This window comes from Macrobrachium nipponense, chromosome 28, assembly GCF_015104395.2.
Source record: "Macrobrachium nipponense isolate FS-2020 chromosome 28, ASM1510439v2, whole genome shotgun sequence".
NCBI classification, from domain to species: domain Eukaryota; kingdom Metazoa; phylum Arthropoda; class Malacostraca; order Decapoda; family Palaemonidae; genus Macrobrachium; species Macrobrachium nipponense.
In genome coordinates this window covers 21,435,128-21,456,892 of record NC_087217.1, presented here as the reverse complement: position 1 = coordinate 21,456,892, position 21,765 = coordinate 21,435,128, and the positions used below count along the sequence as shown (strand labels likewise).

Below are 21,765 nucleotides of genomic sequence, written 5' to 3'. Positions count from 1 at the left end.
ATATATATACTATATATATTATATATATATTATATATATATATATATATACATACATATGCAATGGACGAATAGATGAAAATCTCTTCACTTAACGCTGCATATTAATGAAACTAATAAAAGAATTAAAGAAAGACTATCTATGAAGAATAACAAAACATGGGAAAGGCTTTAGAAAAATATATCATTTGAGATTTTAACACTTTCAACACGCAGTAATAAGGAAATTGAGTATGCAATTCTAAATCCATACCAATGACCTACTGATATTATTTTATAATATAAAAAAAACTCATGCAAAACTGGGGTAGCATTATACAAAAAATATTTTTATTATTATATTATATAAAGTAAAGGGCATGCTAAATCCAAAACACTCAACGTCGACTACAGCAAATATCAAAAGACCTTATATACGAAATGTGCAAAGCTCGATGACAGACTCTTGTGATAAACAGCATGCCAGAACATAATCCCCAGCCTTGATGACTATCCAAAATTACAGAGGAAAAAATATTAAGCGATTCAAACACTAAAAAAAGAAATGATCTTTGTGTCCTTGGACTTGGCAAAGGAAGTCATGATACGTCTCTTAAGAACATGACGCTTCGAGCTTTTATTTTTATTCTTTATTACTGATTCACCTTGAAAATGTCAAAGTCGGTGACTGCCTAAACCTAAGATCTACCTGATATAAGAAGCCCCGGTTGTTGCCATGGAAAATTTTTGTCTTTTTTAACCACTATTATCAAGGTTAAAGAGGTTTCCTGAATCTGCAGCATCAAAGGTCTTTGAAAGTTAAGACGCAAATAAATATATAAATTCTAAAGAGTTAAAACTTGAGACATTCAAGAAAACGATATATTTAAGAACTAATTATAGAAAAAGAACTGCAGAGTATTACTAACAAATATAAATGAACTTCCTGCAGAACCGAACGAAAAAAAAAATACAAAAGGATTCTTTGGTAAATATTACCAAAAATTCGCGTCAAAATTTGCATCAGCTGCATGTCAAGACTTCACCTATCATTATCGTCTGGACTCTTTAAAGTAAAGGCATTCTCAAGTGGCCAGAATTTTGGAAACAAAAAGCAAACATTTTTTTTTATTATTAGAGGAAGTGAGCAGTCATCATTAGATTGCTTGACGTGAGCCATCACAAGGAAGCCATCTTGGGTGTCAGGCCCAAGGTAAAGGCTGCGTTTGCGAGCAAAGTTCCGATGGCGATGCTCTCTCTCTCTCTCTCTCTCTCTCTCTCTCTCTCTCTCTTATGATTAAATGATTTACAGCATATTTATAATGTAGTTATGCATCTATTACGCTTATTCCAGTTGGGCCCCATACTGAGCATAATAGGCCTCTCTCTCTCTCTCTCTCTCATTGATACTGACTAGAGTTACAACTGAAACAGATGAATGCCGCATATATTTAGCATTATTATTATTCAGAGGATGAAAGCTATTTACATGGAACAAGCCCACCAAAGGGGCCACTGACTTGAAATTCAAGCTTCCAAAGAATATGGCGTTCATTCAAAATCAGTAACTTTCATGACTTTCAATGGTATACTTCATCCAACCTAGCCTTAATTCAGACTGTTTGAAAGAGCAAGTGTCCGTGCGGTCAGGTTAATAGAAACATAAAAAAGTACACTTTATTAATTCATAAATAACCTGTAAATGTCGGAAAGGTATGACGAGCTCAAACAACAGCCATCTGATGAAGTTTCAGAGGAGAGAGAGAGAGAGAGAGAGAGAGAGAGAGAGAAGAGAGAGAGAGAGAGAGAAGATAGACCACGACGAACAGCAAGTAGTTCTCAAATGACAGCTCAGGACCTACACGCGATATAAGATGGTACCCTCGCCAAGTTCACCGACATTCTGACGATGCAAAAAGACAAAACGTCCTGTTTAGACTGCTTTCTTTGCTTCGAGTTTGAACTTAAACCATGAAATCTAGAGTAAAGGAGGATATAGAGTACCAAATACTAGATTAAACCACCATGGCGGTATATTCATGGAATTCATGTGCTCATAATAAAGGTAAATAAAGTCCTTTCACAACACTGCTTGGAGGCTAGGGGAGAGAGAGAGAGAGAGAGAGAGAGAGAGAGAGAGAGAGAGAGAGAGAGAGAGAGAGAGAGTTACAAGGATTAGCATGTCTCAAAGACTTGTTAGTCCATCCGAGGAGACATCGTGTGCTCACTTATCTGTAGGGGAGAGAGAGAGAGAGAGAGAGAGAGAGAGAGAGAGAGAGAGAGAGAGAGAGAGAGAGAGAGAGAGAGAGAGAGAGTTAATATTAAGGTAAAACCATGAGTAGTCCCTGAAAAGACGAGGGAAGCACATCACCATCCCATGAATAATGCTAAAACATCGTGACAGCCGAATCGAGAGAGAGACCTCGGGCAGAATAATGAGCCAAGGCTTTTTCTCTCATTCATCGAGCAACATACGATATCTGAAGAAAACACAGAGAAAGGGTTTTGAAAACAAGAAGAATGGGCTATGATGTTCGGAAAGAAAAACGCATTACATTCGAGGATACGGAAATCATTACTCATTTTAGAATGTACCTACACCGATATGTGTCATGCAGTACCCACTTTCAACATCCCAGTGGCCTCTCAGTGCCCTTCCAAGGGAGGCGTTTCACATAAGTATAAATAAAATATAGTTGATGGTAAACACTATTAAGCCATTGCTAGAATAGCCAAAGAAATTTTTTTGAGGACCGAAAGAAAATTATTCTCAGTATCGTAATACCATTCAGTCATGATTTTATAATTGAGTGAGGAATAAATATAATTATTATTCTTCCAGAAAACTAGAGAGATAAAGAACAATCATAATTGAGTGGGGCATAAGGAACGGACGCACTATAAATATAACTATTATTTTGCAAGAAAACTAGAGAGACAAAGCACAATCATAATTGAGTGAGGAATAAGGGACGGACATAATATAAATATCATTATTTAGACAGAAAACTAGAGAGATAAAGAAAACAATCATAATTGAGTGAGGAATAAGGAACGGACATACTATAAATATAACTATTACTATGCCAGAAAACTAGAGATAAAGAACAATCTAGAAGATGAAATATAAATGCAACTGAACTTTAGGCTAATTAAACGATCTATATTGGGGGACGGGGGAGAAATAACTAAGGAAAGAGCGTGCAGTACCCTAGAAGCGTCACGCAAAGAACATTAACCTACAAAACCACAACCTAACATTAACCTTCAAGTACTCCTCCTGACTTAAACTGCACAGCAAAGAAAGTAACGTTCATGAAATAAGAAACATAGTTACCAAGAAGGCCTTGAGTGAGAATGCCCTTGGCTACGCATACCAAGAATAAAAAAAAAAAAAAAAAAAAAAACTCCAACTGAGGGCCCTTGGCTTACTGGCATGAGAGCCACAGGGTGGTCTCAGCTTGTGAATCACCAGTCATGAAAGTTTGTAAACAAAGTCTATCACTCAGCTTGTGAATCAAATGTCATACAGTTTGTAAACAAAGTCTATCACTCAGAATGTGAATCATTTGCCATACAGTTTGTAAACACAATCTATCACTCAGATTGTGAATCACCAGCCACGAAAGTTGGTAAACAAAGTCTGTCACTCAGATTGTGAATCACCAGTCATGAAAGTTTGTAAACAAAGTCTACCACAACAGGCCATGCTAAGATAGCGATGTGTCTTGTGCAGAAAAGGTTCAGTTTGAAAGTCTCGAGCTGAACTTGTCACATAACTTGGGGATACTCCCGAAGTAGAGCGAATTCGATATAATACATTTTGTAGCTTAACGTCTATATATGGCAAGCAAGCCAGTCCTTCTGCCCGTCACTTTTCTGTGGTATTCGCCTATATAGTGAAGTCAAGTGCATCTATTGTGATTTTTAAGCACACACACACACACACACACACATATATATATATATATATATATATATATATATATATATATAAAATACATATAATACACACACACACACACACATACACATATATATATATATATATATATATATAAAATATATATATCAATACATTGTAGTAATAGTAATTAAAAGTTGATTGGATTCACAATCTAAAATATAATGAAAATATCGCACAAAGATTACCCGAAGCCACCTGAAACAACATTAACAGATGTATGAATTAATGCAGAAAAAAAATCCCATACGTCACTGAACCACGTCGCATTCCAAACAGTTTCGTGAACGCACGAAACGGCAGCAGACATTCTTGAGCGAAATTAAACAAGGCCTTCCGTTATTTCATCTTCATTGGAACGGAGGGTCTTATGGAAGCGGTTACAATAATATTTGATCTAATCCATCATCATATTTACCTCAGCTACATAAACTGGACGGAGGTTATGTCTTCAGCTGGCAGTCGAGTTGTTTGTCTTGTCTGCGCGCGAAATTATCGAAAAATGTTATGAATGGATGTTTCTTTCCTTGTTATGCTAACTAATACTTAATTCTCCGAGTGCTTTCTTCGCATTTTCGAACTAGGCGTATACGTAAATAGTCATGATAATTTAAACTTGTTCAAAGCACAAAAACAGATTATTGATGTACTGTATTGTAATTTTAAAAATATAATGTAAATGTCTAAAAGCTTGGAAACACGGCATCAATAACTTAAGATGTTGTGACGCCTGTTTTAATAGCTGCAAATCAATCAATCAAACTTACAAACCGACCAAATACGTACTATACATCAAATGACAGGTTCAAATACAAATAATTTTTTTATGACAGTATTTGTAATACTTTGAATACCTGGACGAAGAATAATTTACAAAGGGTTGCGAATACTGGGATGATAAAGAATTTATAAAGGGTTGCACATAGCCTTGTTGCCTTACAGTGCTGAAAAATTATGTTAAATATTGAGGACAGCCTCAACTCCGACAATTGTTTTAGCTAACACTCAACCCAGATGAATCTGATTCATTTGGTCTCTTTCTCACACACACAAATACACACACAGATGTCTTATAGAAACTCAGAAGTACTTAAAACACTTTCCTTGCCCCTGGCCATAAAAAAAAAAAAACAACGCCACAACCACAACCCAGCACGCCCCAATACCATCCTCTACAGCTGGAGAAAAAAAAGATGTCATTTTCATAAACTGAGAATGTTGGGGGGGGAGGGGAGACTCTCTCAAGTATACCATCTCCCACACCACACACAGAACAATAAGAAGCCTCTGACGAAATGATTCCCACCATTCCAAAGCATTTATACACATGCAATTTCCGTGGTCTTTATCCGAACTTTTCCGCATTATCGAGCTTAAGCAATGACAGAAAAAAATAATAAAAAAAATAAATACCCTAAATAAAAAATAATGCTCTGTGAAATGGTACAGCGCATTAATTACGGGTTGAGACACTACCAATTACGCACAAGACGGTAGGTTCTTGCACCATCTTTATTCATTAGGTTTTGAAATTGATTCTTATCCCCCCCCCCCCCCACCCCCCCCCCCCCCCACCTCTCTCTCTCTCCAGTGGAAAGGGGGTTTCGCCTCGTTATGGCCATCTGTTAGCGCAATCTCGGCAACCGGTCCCCCTCCATCCAACCCCGCCCTCTCCTGCTCATAGCAAGGCCTTTCTTTCTCTCGGCTCACATAATCATTCGTCAAGCGACACTTGGTAACAGAAATTATACAGCAGTATGTTCATAAATGCTAATGTCTGAAAACCAAATACTCACAGTGTGGTAAATACGAATTTCTAATATTCTACAAGAAACCAATATTTATAAAACCGATCTACATTGAAATATTAAACTAAATCCACAGATACTGTTAGGAGAGTGAAAGGTTTAAAAAATGTGGTAAAAAAGCATTATCAATCTATATAAATACGAAGTCCAGAAGCCAGCTAGCTATGAGAGTTCAGTATTCGCGGACCACCAACTAGACCACCTGGCTAACTTGCAAATCCAAATTTCTCATCAAAATAGCCTACACCGATTTCCCATGATCTCAAACAGTTCCAATCGACCAAGACGAGAATGAAACAGTTCAAACTGCAACGGGTTTTCGATATGGGTTACGAGAGAGAGAGAGAGAGAGAGAGAGAGAGTTACAAGGATTAGCATGTCTCAAAGACTTGTTACTCCATCCGAGGAGACATCGTGTGCTCACTTATCTCTAGGAGCAGGTTTTACTGTGCATTCAGTGTCCTAATGATTTTATCTAGCTTCCTTTTAAACTCTTCCACACTGTTGTTGTTGTTTGTTTGTGTGGTGCTTTTACGTTGCATGGAACCAATGGTTATTCAGCAACGGGGCCAACGGCTTCACGTGACTTCCGAACCACGTCGAGAGTGAACTTCTATCACCAGAAATACACATATCTTGCTCCTCAATGAAATGGCCGAGAATCGAACCCGCGACCACCGAGGTAGGACGCCAACACCATACCAACCACGCCACTGAGGCGCTTGTTGTTGTTGTTGTTGTTGAGGTATAGGTCCAACTCGGCCCATAACCATCTCGTCCCATTCAATGTAACCAAGTCGGCCCATCGCCTGTGCCAAGTCGGCCTATTGCCTGTACGAAGGTAAATGTTAACGCATTATTCATAGTTATATATAGAGAGAGAGAGAGAGATGAGGGGACGAGAGAGAGAGAGAGAGAGGAGAGAGAGAGAGAGAGAAATTGCTAAAGCTTACTAGCAAACGATTATATTTCTATCAACATGATCACTCAACTACCTCACACTGTCTACGATGCGAATGTCACCTCTGGTTCAAGCTTGCATTAACTACCGATTACAATTCTACTATAGTAGATTCACATCAACCGTGCATTTGATGTCTAGACCAGTCCCTTACAACGATCTTGATTGGCTGCTGATAAGCCAGTGACAGGGCTGGAAACTGTCAGTCTCTCGAGAGAGTTCACACAGGCAGGATGTATGTTCCATTTCTCCTGAGGGATACTTTTGAAAGACGTACCTTCCAGAGAGGTGGAACATAGATCCTAACCATGTGAACTCTCGAGAGAGACTGAGAGTTTCCAGCCCTGTGATTGGCTTATCACAGCCAATCAGGAGCGTCGTAAGGGACTGGCCTAGACATCAAATGCAAGGTTGATGTGAATCTACTATAGCCACGATCAGTCGGCTTCTACGTAAACACTGTTTGGAGTGAGATTGTTACCTCTCGACATAAACAGACTAAGGATGGAAGCCACTTAAACATCAGCGTAAGCAAAAAAAATTCAATAAAAACGTCAGAATGCCTTCATCACACGGTCCCCATTAAGCAAACTAATAAAGGGTGCGGAATAGAAAGTACTCACATACATACCAGATATTCACATACTTCAAAAACACAAAGCAGAGTTTGGAACAATGGAACCATATAAGGGAGTGTGTTTCTCCCACACAAACAAGAGAACAATGTAATGAGATGGTCTGAAGCAAAAAAAAAAGGGGGGGAGGCCAAGAAAGCTTTTATTTTCACTCTGATCTTCGTCTCCGACAAGACAGCTCGGGCATGCATCATCATAACAATGCCTTACATTTATATTCAAACGTACTTTCCTTCTTTGAAGGAGCACGTACAACACTTTCTTCTATTCCACGTCCTTTAGTTCCTCCTAGTTTTACTCAGGCCTAGGCTATTTACCTCGAAAAAAATTGTCGATTGATGATCCTAATTTCTTGCGACGCCAGTGGCTGTCGGTTGACGCTAGATCATTTCTTCTGGAGGCATAGAAGTCACCAGTTCTACAAACTTTTTTTTTTCTCTCTCTCTCTCTCTCAATATACTCGTCGACTGACATTAGATAACTTCTTCTGAAGACGTTGAAGTCACTCGTTCTATTGGATTATTTTCTTAACACAATCTTACAGAATCGCAGGGAGTAACATTAAAAACATAACCCAAATCTTTTTGCATCTCACGACAGATGGAGGCCAAGACGGTGTAACTACAGAGAATTTTAATATGTTTTGTATCACTCAATTGTAACGTGTAAAATTGAGCTTGTGAAGCTATAACGAACTATTAAATTATAAATTCTTCTGGCTTGTGTTAATAAAATTGACCAGAATAGTAAAAACAGTAACGTTTGGAAAATTTAATTTGCTGGTTTCACTTACATAACCCGGCGTCGCAGCTAGACTAAAATTGGGAAGTTTATCTGATATCACTTTCTCTTGATCTTAATTGGAAAAATAAAGACAGCATTAGTATGCATATACGATTATATTGCTATATACAGGAAGCTTCAGACAGAATAAAAATAATCTATTCTGGCTGAAGAGGCAACAGATACTGATCAAGTTGGGGAATGCTTCCCGTATTATAGCAATACACTCGTACACACATACTAACACGGTCTTTACTTTTCTATTCGTGAGTTTGTTACTTATACCGCGGTAGGATGTTGGCTACCAAATTATGATCTTAGTTAATTCACATATCCTGAGACGTTTAAACTAGCCTTGAGAAATCGGAAATTGATAAATTGAGCTCGAACTATAATTCAACGATATCACAAATTCCATTCGTCGTGAGTATAAACGGCAGACCAGCATTAAAAAAAAAAAGTGGAACATTAGTAGTAGCCTCTCGCTCTCTCAAAAAACTAATCATTATTATTATTCTAATCAGAAGATGAAAATCATTCATATGGAACAAACCCACCAGAGGGGCCCCTCACTTTAAATTCGAGCTTCCAAAGAATATAGTGTTCATTAGGAAGACGTAAGAGGAGGTACAACAAAAATCAAATAGATAAAAAATATTAAGTTGCCAGGAAAATATTATGGTAGTAATGTACTGCACCTTTGCCTGAACTTCTTTAGTTCCAGTTGCAAGACTTCCTACAGGAGGCTGCTCCACAGTCCAACTGTGTGAAGAATAAAGGACCTCTGGAATACGCATCCCCTAAACAAAAAATTCATACAGCAGGTCCAATAAACGTATGTAATGCTTATCAAATCCATCACCTCCACTTTAAAAAGTCACGCTTTGAAACAAGGTGTTTCTAACATTAGGCTAATCGGACTTGCATTTTCAGTACTCACCGGCCATGGACAATTACATTACTATTATAATTAGTCATTTACTGTATTTTAAATGACACTGATATCCGTAAAAAAAATATGGTATGGTACGATGATGACAAATATGATTATGGATGCAATCTTACTTTGATGACAATTATGATTATGGAAAAAATCTTACTTTGGTGGCAAATATGATTATGGAATGCAATCTTACTTTGATGACAAATATGATTATGGAATACAATCTTACTTTGATGACAAATATGATTATGGAACGCAATCTTACTTTGGTGGCAAATATGATTATGGATGCACTTACTTTGATGATATGTTATGGAACGCAATCTACTTTAGACTGATTATGAATACAATCTTACTTTGATGACAAATATGATCGTGGAATACAATCTTACTTTGATGACAAATATGATTATGGAATGCAATCTTACTTTCTTGCAGCCTATGCCTTATTTCTGTCAGGAAAATCCACGACCAAGCGTCCGTCTTTTGCCTTTATGCAATGAAGGTACCAAAAGGGCCAACATATTCATAATTCGACAGAGTATCTCAACAAGGAAATAAAAAGAAAATAAACGTACTTATAACAGTAATAAAAATCATAACATTCCACTCAGCGAAAATATTAATAAACTGCAGACGTACAAACAAACCGCTGTCTGGGAAAATTATCAAACAGGAAAAACACTCCTGGCCAACCAGAAGAGAAATGCATAAATTACAGGCAAGAAGGAAATATGCCGATATAACCCAACCGAGTAAAGGTGAAGAAAGCTCTATACATAATGCCAGTGCAAGTCTCTTTTGACAGTCAGAAAAGAACGATGGCCCTCCCGGGAAACCAATGCCATTGTTGAGACCGTTTCAATTGTCAAGTCACTTTTACAATGCTCTCTGGGATTGTTGAGCATTTTAGGTCTGAATTTCGTACTTCTTATACCTTAAGCAGACTGAAGGATCGTCTATTGTATGCTCTTCTGTTGCAGATTCAATCATAAAAATTAGTACATCAATATTAGATCTAAGATCTTCTACTCTTTGAGTCCGCCATCTGACTTGGGCCAATCTACGTTTCTTTCCTTTCGTCTCTTAATGTATATATGGCTTTCTCGTTTCACAAATTGACAAAAAGAAATGAAATTCATGGCAGAAACTACTACTGTCGTCGTCAAATTTCAGGGGAAAGGGGGTGGAGTGGGTGGTTAATACATGAAAATGTCACATTCGCCATAACTGATAGGACCATATTATACTGTGCAACGCTTACTAAAAAGTTATAGTTACACAATTCAGTATCTCATTAAAAAAAAAAAAAAAAAAAAAAAAAAAAAAAAAAAAAAAAAAAGGCATCGCGACTTTGTTGTAAATTGTCTTCGGAAGTGATGCGAAAAAAAAAAAAATCCGTAAAGACATAAAAATTTCAATTCCACCCTCTGCCCTTAAAAATGAAAAAAACAAGAAAAAAAAAATCCTTGGCCAGCATCCGGAACCATCTTGAAACCAGACAAACTCTTTCTTAGCCCTGAGCTTTCCCTTAACAAATCTGTTTCGGTTGTTACTTTTAATGTTGGCTTTAATTTCGATAAAGTCGTTATTTTTAAATTAGAATTCTAAAGGGCTTGAAAAGCATCTGTGACTCACCTATGGAAAACATACTAAAATGTTAAATGTGGCTTAAATTTTACACAGAACGTAGCCCATGCTAGATAACTCCACGGGAGGAGACTGTCGTTTCTCTGATTACAGGAAATATTTTAGTAAGCTCAAGCGCTCAACAGCACAAAGTGCGCTAGGTCAGAATTTAAAACCATCTCAATTTCACACAATAGTCGAATTTTTTTAACCCCATTTACCTACGTTGACTGCTGATTGATTATAAACTAAAACTGGCAAAATTGTGTAGTAATACAATTGTCATAAACTTTGGATTTCAAGTGTAATGACTTGAGTACTGATTATTATCCCAAACTTATCACTTTACAGTTAGCTAGGAGCGAGTACTTGACAAACTATAGAGGTAATTGATGAATATGAATTAAAAAAAACAGTTCATAGCTTGGGAAAATTCGCACTAAGAGAAATTTTCTTCTAAAATCGAGTACCTGCCCTTAATTCAATTAAAGATTTCTTGAAATGCTAAGCCTATTCTTGGGCTTCCAAAACACCCGGTAGTTGAAACCTGACTTTATTGCTGCCATTTATTGCCACAATACTAATTGAACGCAAGTTACTCACTCTCAGGCAGGCATAACCACGAACACTATTTACTTCTGAATCCATTAAATCAAGTATTAAATCTTAAACGTTAATTTTTAAACAATAAAAATTGCAGTTATGGAATGGACTAGTTAGTTAAAACTTTTATTATTGGAACACAATGAACACCATTTCTAGACCTAATGAGTAGGATACGTCTACATATTAGCTAAAGCCTGGTAGCTTCGGCCAGAATTCTACATAAATTACATACATCGGACGATCGCACCATTAAATGTGATAATTTCACATTCCATATTCACGCCTACACACTGACCGATAGGTAACGCTACCAAACCTGTTTTTTTGAGTGTAGGCTTAGGAACAGAACAACTCGTCTCGTGAAATTGAAGGTTTACGTGCAACCATTCTGCTTCTGTTAAATATTATTAATTAATAATAATAAAAGAGGGAGCTAGTTTACGGGCCTAGCCCCCCTGAAACAACAGACTGCAGGAGAAACTAACGCTTCCCCCGAACTCGTCTCATGAACTCACCTCGATCTCAATACGGTCTACTCTGATGTACTGCCAATTATCTGTCCCGAACGCTATGGCCAACAGGGCAACGGACACCACGGCGCATATCGTGGCTAACGATAGCGTAATAGCCGAACAGGGCATGGTGGGAAAAGAATCACGACAAGAAGTTAGTGAAAGAACCGACACACATAAGAGTCACCAACCACTCAACACAGACTCTCACAGGGAACTGACTGCACTGTAGTTAGTTCCTCCTCGAGCCGCACCTGTCCGCTAGAGGGCCGAGAGCTATGAAGGGGTTCTTTGTAGACAAGCTTTTGGTGTCCATCAGATTACTGCGGTTTCTTAGTTCTCTGTCAAGAAGTGTTTAATGTTGTTTTACAAATTCCTTCCGTAAATATCTCCTCTCGTACTGGCATACATATCAACTGGAACTATTATTTTTATTAATCCAGAAAAGATCACACACGCACGTCACTGTCACCTTCAAAGCTCTTCTGGGTTTTCGCCCAAGGCACTTGACCAATAACTTCCAGGTGTGCACTTTGGGCTGAGGTACTCGTCCGTTTTCTGTTGGTAGAGGCAGAAGAAAGCTGGAAGAATTTCTAAAGAAACATCGACAAATGTTAAAGAAAACTATAAGGTATAAACACATTTATCCTACAGATATCAATTAGTCAAGTACAGACTAGGATAATTCTCAGTCGTATACATAGGAAAACATCCTACTGAAGTAGCTTCAAATGTAATTTGCGAACAAATTTTTTCTTCGTATTTTATCATATCTGAATATTAACGATAAAGTCATATTCTTCAGCTTCAAATTGTTCAAAAAGCTACTAGAAAACAAGAATGATACTAATGAAAAAGTTAGGATATTCAGAAGGGCTAGATTTAACGGACACATAGAGACTGCTCACCTGATGGACAAAATGAGGACTGATGGGACATGTATGTACAGTCAAGGAAAGAAGGCATAAAGTAGTTATTTCCTTACACATTGTATGTATACCGTACTGTAGATAGTGGTCAATTTACCCACAGAATACTGGTTACAAACACACGCACATCATTCAGTAAAACTTACAATATATCGTGGTTTGTAGTACCACATACAACGTCCATGTAAATCAGGATAAAATGAAACACCAGGTATAAAGCCTGACTGGTTTATCTAATACATCTGCAAGAGAAGTGACATATTGTGAAGGAAAATTATAATTCATATAATAATAGGATAACGGTAGGAACGAATATTCACAGTCGGAAAAAGTAGATATCAGGCGTGAATATTTTTTCCCCAGCCTTTGGAAGAAATATTCGCTCTAGTATGCACATTGTAAAATATATCAACCCTCTCGAAGATGCCTTATGCACTGTGCCACTAGCCTATGCCTTGGGGCTCTTGGCTATTGGCCACTGTTTCAAATTCCCATCCCATCCAATCCGTGCTTGCTTCTTTCCTAAACCAATCATTTCAATAGACTGTCATCTTCTTGCAACGATTTTTGTTTCGTCTCTCTACCACCCTATAATTCCGATATTTATCCCCAAATACAGATCTACGTGAATCAGCATCATCCTCTCTTCTACCTGCCAACACAGTATTCATCACCCCAACTACCTAGATTAAGTTTCCGATTCTGTTTATATCCTTTCTTTGCAGTGCAGTTTCTCTTCGGCAGCACTCCCACCTAATCTTATATCATCTACAAATATTAACCACTCTATTAACGAATACATTTATTTATCTCAACTTTGTACATACTTGTTTGTTTGTTTGTATGGTGTTTTTACTTGCATGGAACCAGTGGTTATTCAGCAACGGGACCAATGGCTTTCCGTGCCTTCCGAAGCACGTCGAGAGTGAACTTCTATCACCAGAAATACACATATCTCACTCCTCAATGGACTGCTCGAGAATTGAACTCGCAGCCACCAAGGTGGCATGCCAACACCATACCGACTACGCCACTGAGACGCTTTTAGTACGTACCTCTCTTGTCCCTGTTTTCTCTCATTATTATAAATCATTGTTAAAGTGATCACTGAATCACATTTTTGTTGACTCACTACACTTGCCCAATTTGCCCTTGAAGGAAATGTGATAATTTGAGCAAGTTGAAGAAGTTGGACAGTTAAGTATGAAAAGTACATCCCCTACTGGGCTCCATTCATTCAAACTATTGAAAATAATAGACATACAAATTAGTCTCTGAATCACTTTATGAAAGTAATGCTCCTACATAATATAAAACACTCTTCACTTCTATGTAATATTATTGTTCTCAAAAAGATAACTTCTACATCATAAATTCTTAATACGTATACTAAATCACATATTGTATCTGTTCAGGTAATTTTTGTTCCAACGGTAATGATCAGAAATTCCTACGGTCTCTCATCTTTTCTCTTTCACATCCATGAAATTTCTCTATTATTTACTGTGTAAATGTGTGTTTACATAATAAAAATATGGAATGTTAGTCCATATATATAAAAGACTAAAACTAAAGAGGTCAACCAGATTGCTTGCAGGAATGTGATCAGACTAGAGACGCTAAGGATGACGTATACCCTAAAGTATGTGGTCATTCATTTGTTTTGAAACAGTCCAAGCTCCCTGCTTGAGACAACTACCGCGACCTATAATTCAAACGGCCTACGTGATCTGTAGCGTGTCTCATTTGATTGTGTGTTCGTATGTAACTATGTCATCTGATAGTATGTTCATATGTTCGAGCTACTATCTGCTTCCTTCATAACTTGTAACAGAGATGTAGAACAGGGCAGAACAGAGTTAGCTATCGTCATTAGAAGACCTGTATCTCTTTACCTAAGTTTTATCATGTAGAGAGAACAGAAGTAGCCATCATCATTGGCAGAAGCGATCAAGCTATCGTTATTAGAAGACTTGTACAATCATATCTGATCTTCAGCATGTAAAACTTCAGAAGAATATATATATTTTTATACTTCGTGTTTTCTACAAGAACCTCCTCACCATGAGTTTAACACATCATCGTCATAAACAAGAAGATAATCCCGACTTCGTAAGTGATCTACAAACCCCAAGACACTCCATTGAAGATGGAAGTGCAATACCAACCGACTTAGCGTAAGATTATCGCAAGTCTAACATTACCTCATAGGGCGCCTTATCATACAAGGCACAAGCCCTAATATTGGTGGCAGTGGACCAGAAGAACTCTACAACTTCTCCGAAGAAAAATCAGAATAATGAAGTATCATATAAGAACTCTTCAACGACGACGAAAGCAGCAGATTCTTCAAGCAACTTATTATCATATATGCATGTGCATAATGCATAAGCAGTGAAAACAACATATAAGAAAGTGTATACGGCAGGCAATGATGCTAGTTTAATTTGCAAATGTCTCATCATTCTCTCAGCAATTACATACAAATGTGGCAGACTAGTACGTAATATGTATTGATTTTTGCAGTGCCATCCCCATATCAAGGGAAAGGACTTGTTGGTTAATAAAATTACAACATTTCCCCTTGTTAAGAGTGGCTCCAGAATATCTTCCTTTGATTTTCAGCTAGTAAACGATTGTGGGGGTGAGACTAAAACAAAGTTCAGTAGCTCTCATTTATTGTCCATTACCACACTTGCGTAAAAATGCAAGTTTATCCAGACCGAATCAAGGCATACAATTTTTGACATCATAAAAATTCCTACTTCTTGTAACTTACATCAAGAAAAGCAGCTTTTAAATAAAATTCTTTAATACAGTAACTGCATTCATGAATAATAATTCTACATTCCATCCATAGGATACAGTTTTTAATAAAAACGAGAGAGAGAGAGAGAGAGAGAGAGAGAGAGAGAGAGAGAGAGAGAGAGAGAGAGAGAGAGAGAGAGGAGAGAGATGCTGTATAAAAATATTAACAGTGAAAATGTTATGTTCATATGAATTCTCTAAAAATAGTGAGTGTACCAAGAAACAGGAATAAAAAAAGATAATTTGAGACACATACAGACAATGAAAGGCAAAGAGACAGAAAATACATATCAAGGAACCTAAAACTAACTACTACAAGCACACAAAAAGTGCATAAGTGCATTACCAGAAAGTTAAAAGGTTAGTACATCTGAGGAAACTGATAAAAGAATATTTTTTTCTGTTTACTTTAATAATTTAAAACCTCAGAAATTATTCTTTTTTTTTTTAAATATAAAAGTTAAAGGATATAATCACCAAATGAGTGAGAATGCGTTAACATAAACATGCCAAAGGTGAGAATCACATACAAAATGCCTGAGAATAAACTGAAGCACAAATACTAAGACTTGCTGAGGAAGAGACAGAGAAGAAGGATATCTAGTTCTTTGGTTTGGATCTCTTTTAAAGAGCAAGGAAACGGGGCATATTTTGTAAAAGAATAAACTTTTGCAAAACTACTGGCAAATATCTAAGTATGTAATACCATTTATCTTAATAGAAAACTAAAGGAACTAAACATAAGCAATTTCACTTGAGGAGTTTTCCAATGCGAAAGAGCCATAAAGTTGCTTTTCTTATTACTACGTACAAAGTAATATTACCTAGACCAGTGAGTCATTTTTCACAGGTCTAGCATAAAGAATTATAATTCTTTAAAGTAAAAATCAGAGCTGAGAAAAACTTAATGAAGTTGGACACTTGCAAATAGAGACATTGAGGAAGGGATGAAAGTTAAAAACAGGGAAACTTTTAAACATCTTTGCCAATTATACTACTCTTTGTGCAGTACACTTTAGATAACACTCGGCTAAAGCGTATAATGTTCTGATGACAAATATTAGCAACTACATATAAGCAAATTGAAAATATAAGTAGGTATGTGCAATCTTGATGCCAACACTTCGTATTGAAATATTTCCAACCACTCTTAAGTAAAATTAAGGACAAAATACAATGCATTTGGAGATGTAAAATAAAATATTCATTTTCATTCTTTGCAGCTGAATATAAAAACTGCCAAAAAATTAAAGGAAAGAATATCTGTAAATGGGTCCTTCAGGTGAATGTAACTGAATTGCATATCAAAAACAGAATAGTTGAGGCACAGTAAAACTCTCCTGATACTTTTCAAATTCTAAAATATTCATCAATATTTCTCTCCATCAATTATCATAACCAGATAAATTATCTACAGCAATTAAATATGACCACTTCTGTCTAAATTAAATATACGTATTGCATAGCACTTGCTTCAATCTTCGATACATTTTATGTAGTATCTACAGAGTGATGAGGCTAATTGAATGTGACATTCACATCTAAATATATCATCACAAACAACATGAAGATAAACAATGCATCAGTGCTAACAACATGCATCAGAGATATAAAAAATAATTCACGGACGAGTGCAAATCCCACATGGCTTACAACCTACACAAAATAAATATTCTCAAGATGGGTACAAAATTCTTTTTGAAAGACATGAAAAAAATATTCCCTTTCACAACTATTCTTTCTCTTAACAGCAGAATACACTGGTAAATGTAATTCTGACATATCAAACACAGTGTTTACATTATAAAAGTTAACAAATTTATTTTACGACAGGATAACACCTTTTACAGTGTACTACATAGTACAAATTTAATTTAAAATAAATTCTTAATACACTAAATTAATGCACTGTAATTTGAATTGAATCACTAAAGAGCTCTATTTCACTATCAATCTTCCAACATCCACCTGAAAGTTAAAAGAGAGAGATACAAGGCAAGCAACACAGTCATTTCCCCATAGTGGTGTGTTATATTGAGAACTATCTTTTATGCCTCTGGTGCAAAAGAGAGGAAAACTTTACATGGATACAAGGAGTTTCAACAAAGTCCCATTGCTTTCTTTATCACAAGTCAAAACAGTGTGCATAAAATTATTTAAAACATACGAATAGGTTAGATATATATTAGATTATATATATATATTTATATATATATATATATATATATATAGATATAATATTATATATATATATATATATATATGTACAATATGTGATATATATTGCATTATAAACCTAAAAACTTTTGCACCCCTTTATAATAACTGCATATTATTATAAGTGTCCAATGTTCCAATACAGATTTAGAAAACATCTTTTCTTAATGGTACAGGTATACCTTTCTTTTAAAGGAAATAAGATGCATCACAGTGTGTTCATTAAAAAATCTTTTATACACACACACTCTTTAGTAAGAATTCATAATCTGTTTAATCTTAACAAATATAAAAACTTGACATAAGTAATGATGTAAATACCTAAACACTTCAGTTAATCCTCCTCGTTGAAATACAACACTAAAAATCTTTAAAAAACTACCATAATTTTTAAACTAGCTTTAACCCTTATAGTCGAGGAAACAAACAACTGTAAAATGTATAGTTTGTATTTGAGCTTAAAACTATAAGGGAGGGATACAGTGAATAACCTTAATGCTATTGGACTATCAGGATTGCAATCTGTTACAGAATAACTTTTTTTGTACATTATAACCATTACCATCTAGATGTGCACATTTTACAACTTTTCCACTTGGAAATCTAACTACCATAATTATTGTAACCAGTACTAAAAGCCCAAATGCCATCGAATGTGTGCACATTTTTGGACCCACCATTCCACAACCAACTTTAAATATATATATATGTGTTCCCTCTGTCAAAACTACATTGTGCTGAAATGATGTATTAGTTGGAATAATGGGACAGCAAGAAATAGTAGCCAATACATATCTAGGTATGTCTTTAAAACAAATATACAGGTAAGATACCCTAAAGCTAGATCACATTCTTATTTTCTTCAACTTTTAATCAAGGTTGAAACATGGCATAAAATCCTGTAATCACTGAAAAGAAAATGAAATGCAATTTTGAAACATCTTTGGGCTCATCAATGAAAAAAAAAAAAAAAAAAGTCTAGGTAATGTACATCTAATTTCCAAAGACTGTATCAATGTTAAAAATAGAGCCACAATCAAGTTTTAAAATCTTAATTTACCACAGCCTACCATTACCTGACATAATCCAATAAAAAACCTTACCGGTTACAATACCTCATATCAAACAGAATTTTTTGTGAACATGACACATTATCTAACACTGAAACTATATGTTCTCTGCTAATATGTGTGTGAGTGAGCTGTTTCTTAAGATTAATACTATGCATTACCAGGAGGGTTCGATACAAATCAACATGATGAGTGCTACACCAATACACTCTGGAAGCAGAATTGAAATTATGGTCCACAGATTAGTTTGGCTCAACAGACAATTAACATATAACTTTGTTCACAAAAGTTTACTCTACTATTAGCCTGAGGTCTTGCTTATTATCACTTTGTCAAGATAAAGGACTGGATATAAAACTCCTTACAGAAACTACCTTTCTTTTTCTTCAGAATAATCTTCTACCTGCACTATCTATTGAACTTGAAGAGATTTTTCTTGCTTCCTTTTGATTCTGGGGGCTGAAATGAGAGGATGTGGTGTTTTTAAGTCATTTTAACAAAATGTGCAGCACAATTTCATACAATACCATTAATCATCAGATTCTAAACTGTGTGGTGGTTACAGTCACCCACACACACCAACTTGAATTTGAATGAAGCAAAGTACTACTACATAACTTGTCCCAAAAGGTGACACCTCTCATTTCTTTGTGCTAACCCCCATCACCTGGGGGAATGAGGGGATAGGAGGAAGGGACAGAAGATTATGATTATGTAATGGTTTTTTATAAAAAATGTTTTTTGTAGAAAATTTCTATCAAGAATCCACTAATTAATACTAACCTGAACAGCAATTTACGAGAGAGGACAAAGGAGCAACATGTGCAGATGCAAAAAGTTCAAACCCCACAGACAACAAAGAGTAGAGCCAGTGATGACCATGGTTGTCCAAGTAGCTTCTATAAGTAATGGATGCAATGGAAAATGGGACTCCTAGTCAAGGAGGGGGAGGTGTTGAGGGAGGGGGGCATTAAAGGGATGCTGAGGCAGAAGCACTCAGCAGTGGAACTGCGAAGCCAACAAAGAACCACAAACTAAGATGAAACTGCAAAAGCCAGGGAATTAGTGATTAACAGAACCTCCACTGGCAATGGTAAGGAAACCAGTGCAGCAGAGTGCAGCATGGAAGAAGGATACACCACCTCAGGCAGTAAGGCAGCGCATAAACCAAGAAGAGCAGTACGCAGCAGTGGGCGAAGCAAAAAGAGCACCAAATAGCAAACTTGCAACTAACAAAAACAAGGCCATAATGGCCATAATTCCAAAAGAGAGAGAGTAACTTTGCTTATTCTTAGTGGATGAGAAACAGATCTTAGCACAGAATGCCACTGTCCTGAAGGGAAAAATCTCCTAGAAAAAGTGAAATGTGACCAACAGTTCCAGTATCATCTGGTTTGAGGATCAAACTCTGGTCTGATGAGTCAAGAGATGAAAGTGTTGCCACATGTACTGAGAGGCAAGGAGAGGAAGGTAGGGATGGAGAGAGAATAGATCCAAGCAAAGGGGTAAAGACTTGAGAATGAGACACCACTGACCAAGAAGGGGAGGTGGTACTGGTACACAAAAGTCTATAAGTTTGCTCAAAAAGAATGCTGGGTATTGATCAGGATATCATTTTCCCTGAAATTAGCCCAAGTGAGAGCAGGCAAAAATAATACTGCAATGAAAACCTTAAACACATATCCAAAGAAATAAAAGCACCAATAATATGAAAAAGTGGAGCATAAGAAAACCTTTACTGTGAACTGAGCAAAATAAACATGCACCGAGTAATGAAAATCTCTATGGAATGAGCAAGGGGAAATATTTCTCTAAACTGTCATATAAAACCCAACAAAACAATTCAATAAAAAAATATACAGAGTAAAAAAGAAATTAACTTAAAAATACCAAGAGGTGAAATAGCAAGTACTCCAAGTAACATCAGTGAATGAAACTAAGTATTCATAATAAGGTCAGTGCGAAGATGTCAACTACTGGAGACTAAAGAAGCAAAATAGCAAAAAGCTCATTAAACACTTACAGCAAACCTAATAGAATAAAAATATTCACATGTAAATTACTTTAGAATATTGCGCCACACAATGTCCACTGTAAAATACCATAAGAATCAAATGAATGAAACAACATATATCCTGGGAAGCATAACACACTTCCAGTTCTGAAGAAGTTACACAGAAGAATGTAAACAGCAGCCTTGTGGGCCTGGAGTGTGAAATTCTTTCAAGCTGCTGGGACTGCCACCATTTCACATTAAAACATAGACACAGAGTAGCTGTTAATAACAATGTTTCTAGTCATATACTACATTCTGTGAACTTGTTTCTAATCACAAAAACAATATAATTTCAAACCTAGTATAAGTAGAAAAGGATACTGCACAATAATTTGCAAAATTATGAATAGCACAAAATTAAAGTAGAGAAAAATATACAAAGATGCACAAAACTTACCATTAATTTACTACCTAGAAGAAGACGTGCCTTCTCTTCTTCATTAGGAGTGGCAGCGTCATCAGCTCGGAAATGAGCTAAATTCAACTTATGTTTGATAGCCTGTAAATAAGGAAATACAGATGTTACTGTGGCTACTAAGCAGTCCTCTACATACAAACAAGCTTGTTTGTAAATTTAATTTGTTTGTAACCCCAACCCAGTTAGCCTAAGCATCCAGCATTTTAATAAGCCTACTGCATATAGCATCATTCAGTAATAAAGTTGATATATCCTACATATCAAGCAGACACAAAGTTTGTAGCTTTTGAAACTTTGTAAGTTCAAAGCTTGTATATAAAGGACTACCCATATTTAAAATAAAGGACTTCTTAATTAATTAGCAGTATCTGAGGGTTGTTCTTAGAAAATATCTAGGCTCCCAGAAACTTATTTTACTAGATACCAAAAAATCTTGAAATATCCTATG

General features: G+C 36.2%; 1 protein-coding gene and 1 pseudogene across 1 annotated transcript in view; both read right to left on the bottom strand.

Moving 5' to 3' along the window:
• LOC135201562 (uncharacterized) overlaps positions 1–12,062 on the bottom strand; it is a 148,751-nt pseudogene extending 136,689 nt beyond the window's left edge.
• Positions 12,063–17,838: 5,776 nt separating this feature from the next.
• LOC135201558 (protein hobbit-like) overlaps positions 17,839–21,765 on the bottom strand; it is a 105,206-nt gene continuing 101,279 nt past the window's right edge. The window contains 2 exon segments of the mRNA XM_064230563.1: positions 17,839–19,302; positions 21,297–21,398. Coding sequence (XP_064086633.1) covers positions 19,252–19,302; positions 21,297–21,398 — 153 coding nt within the window. The 3' untranslated portion in view covers positions 17,839–19,251.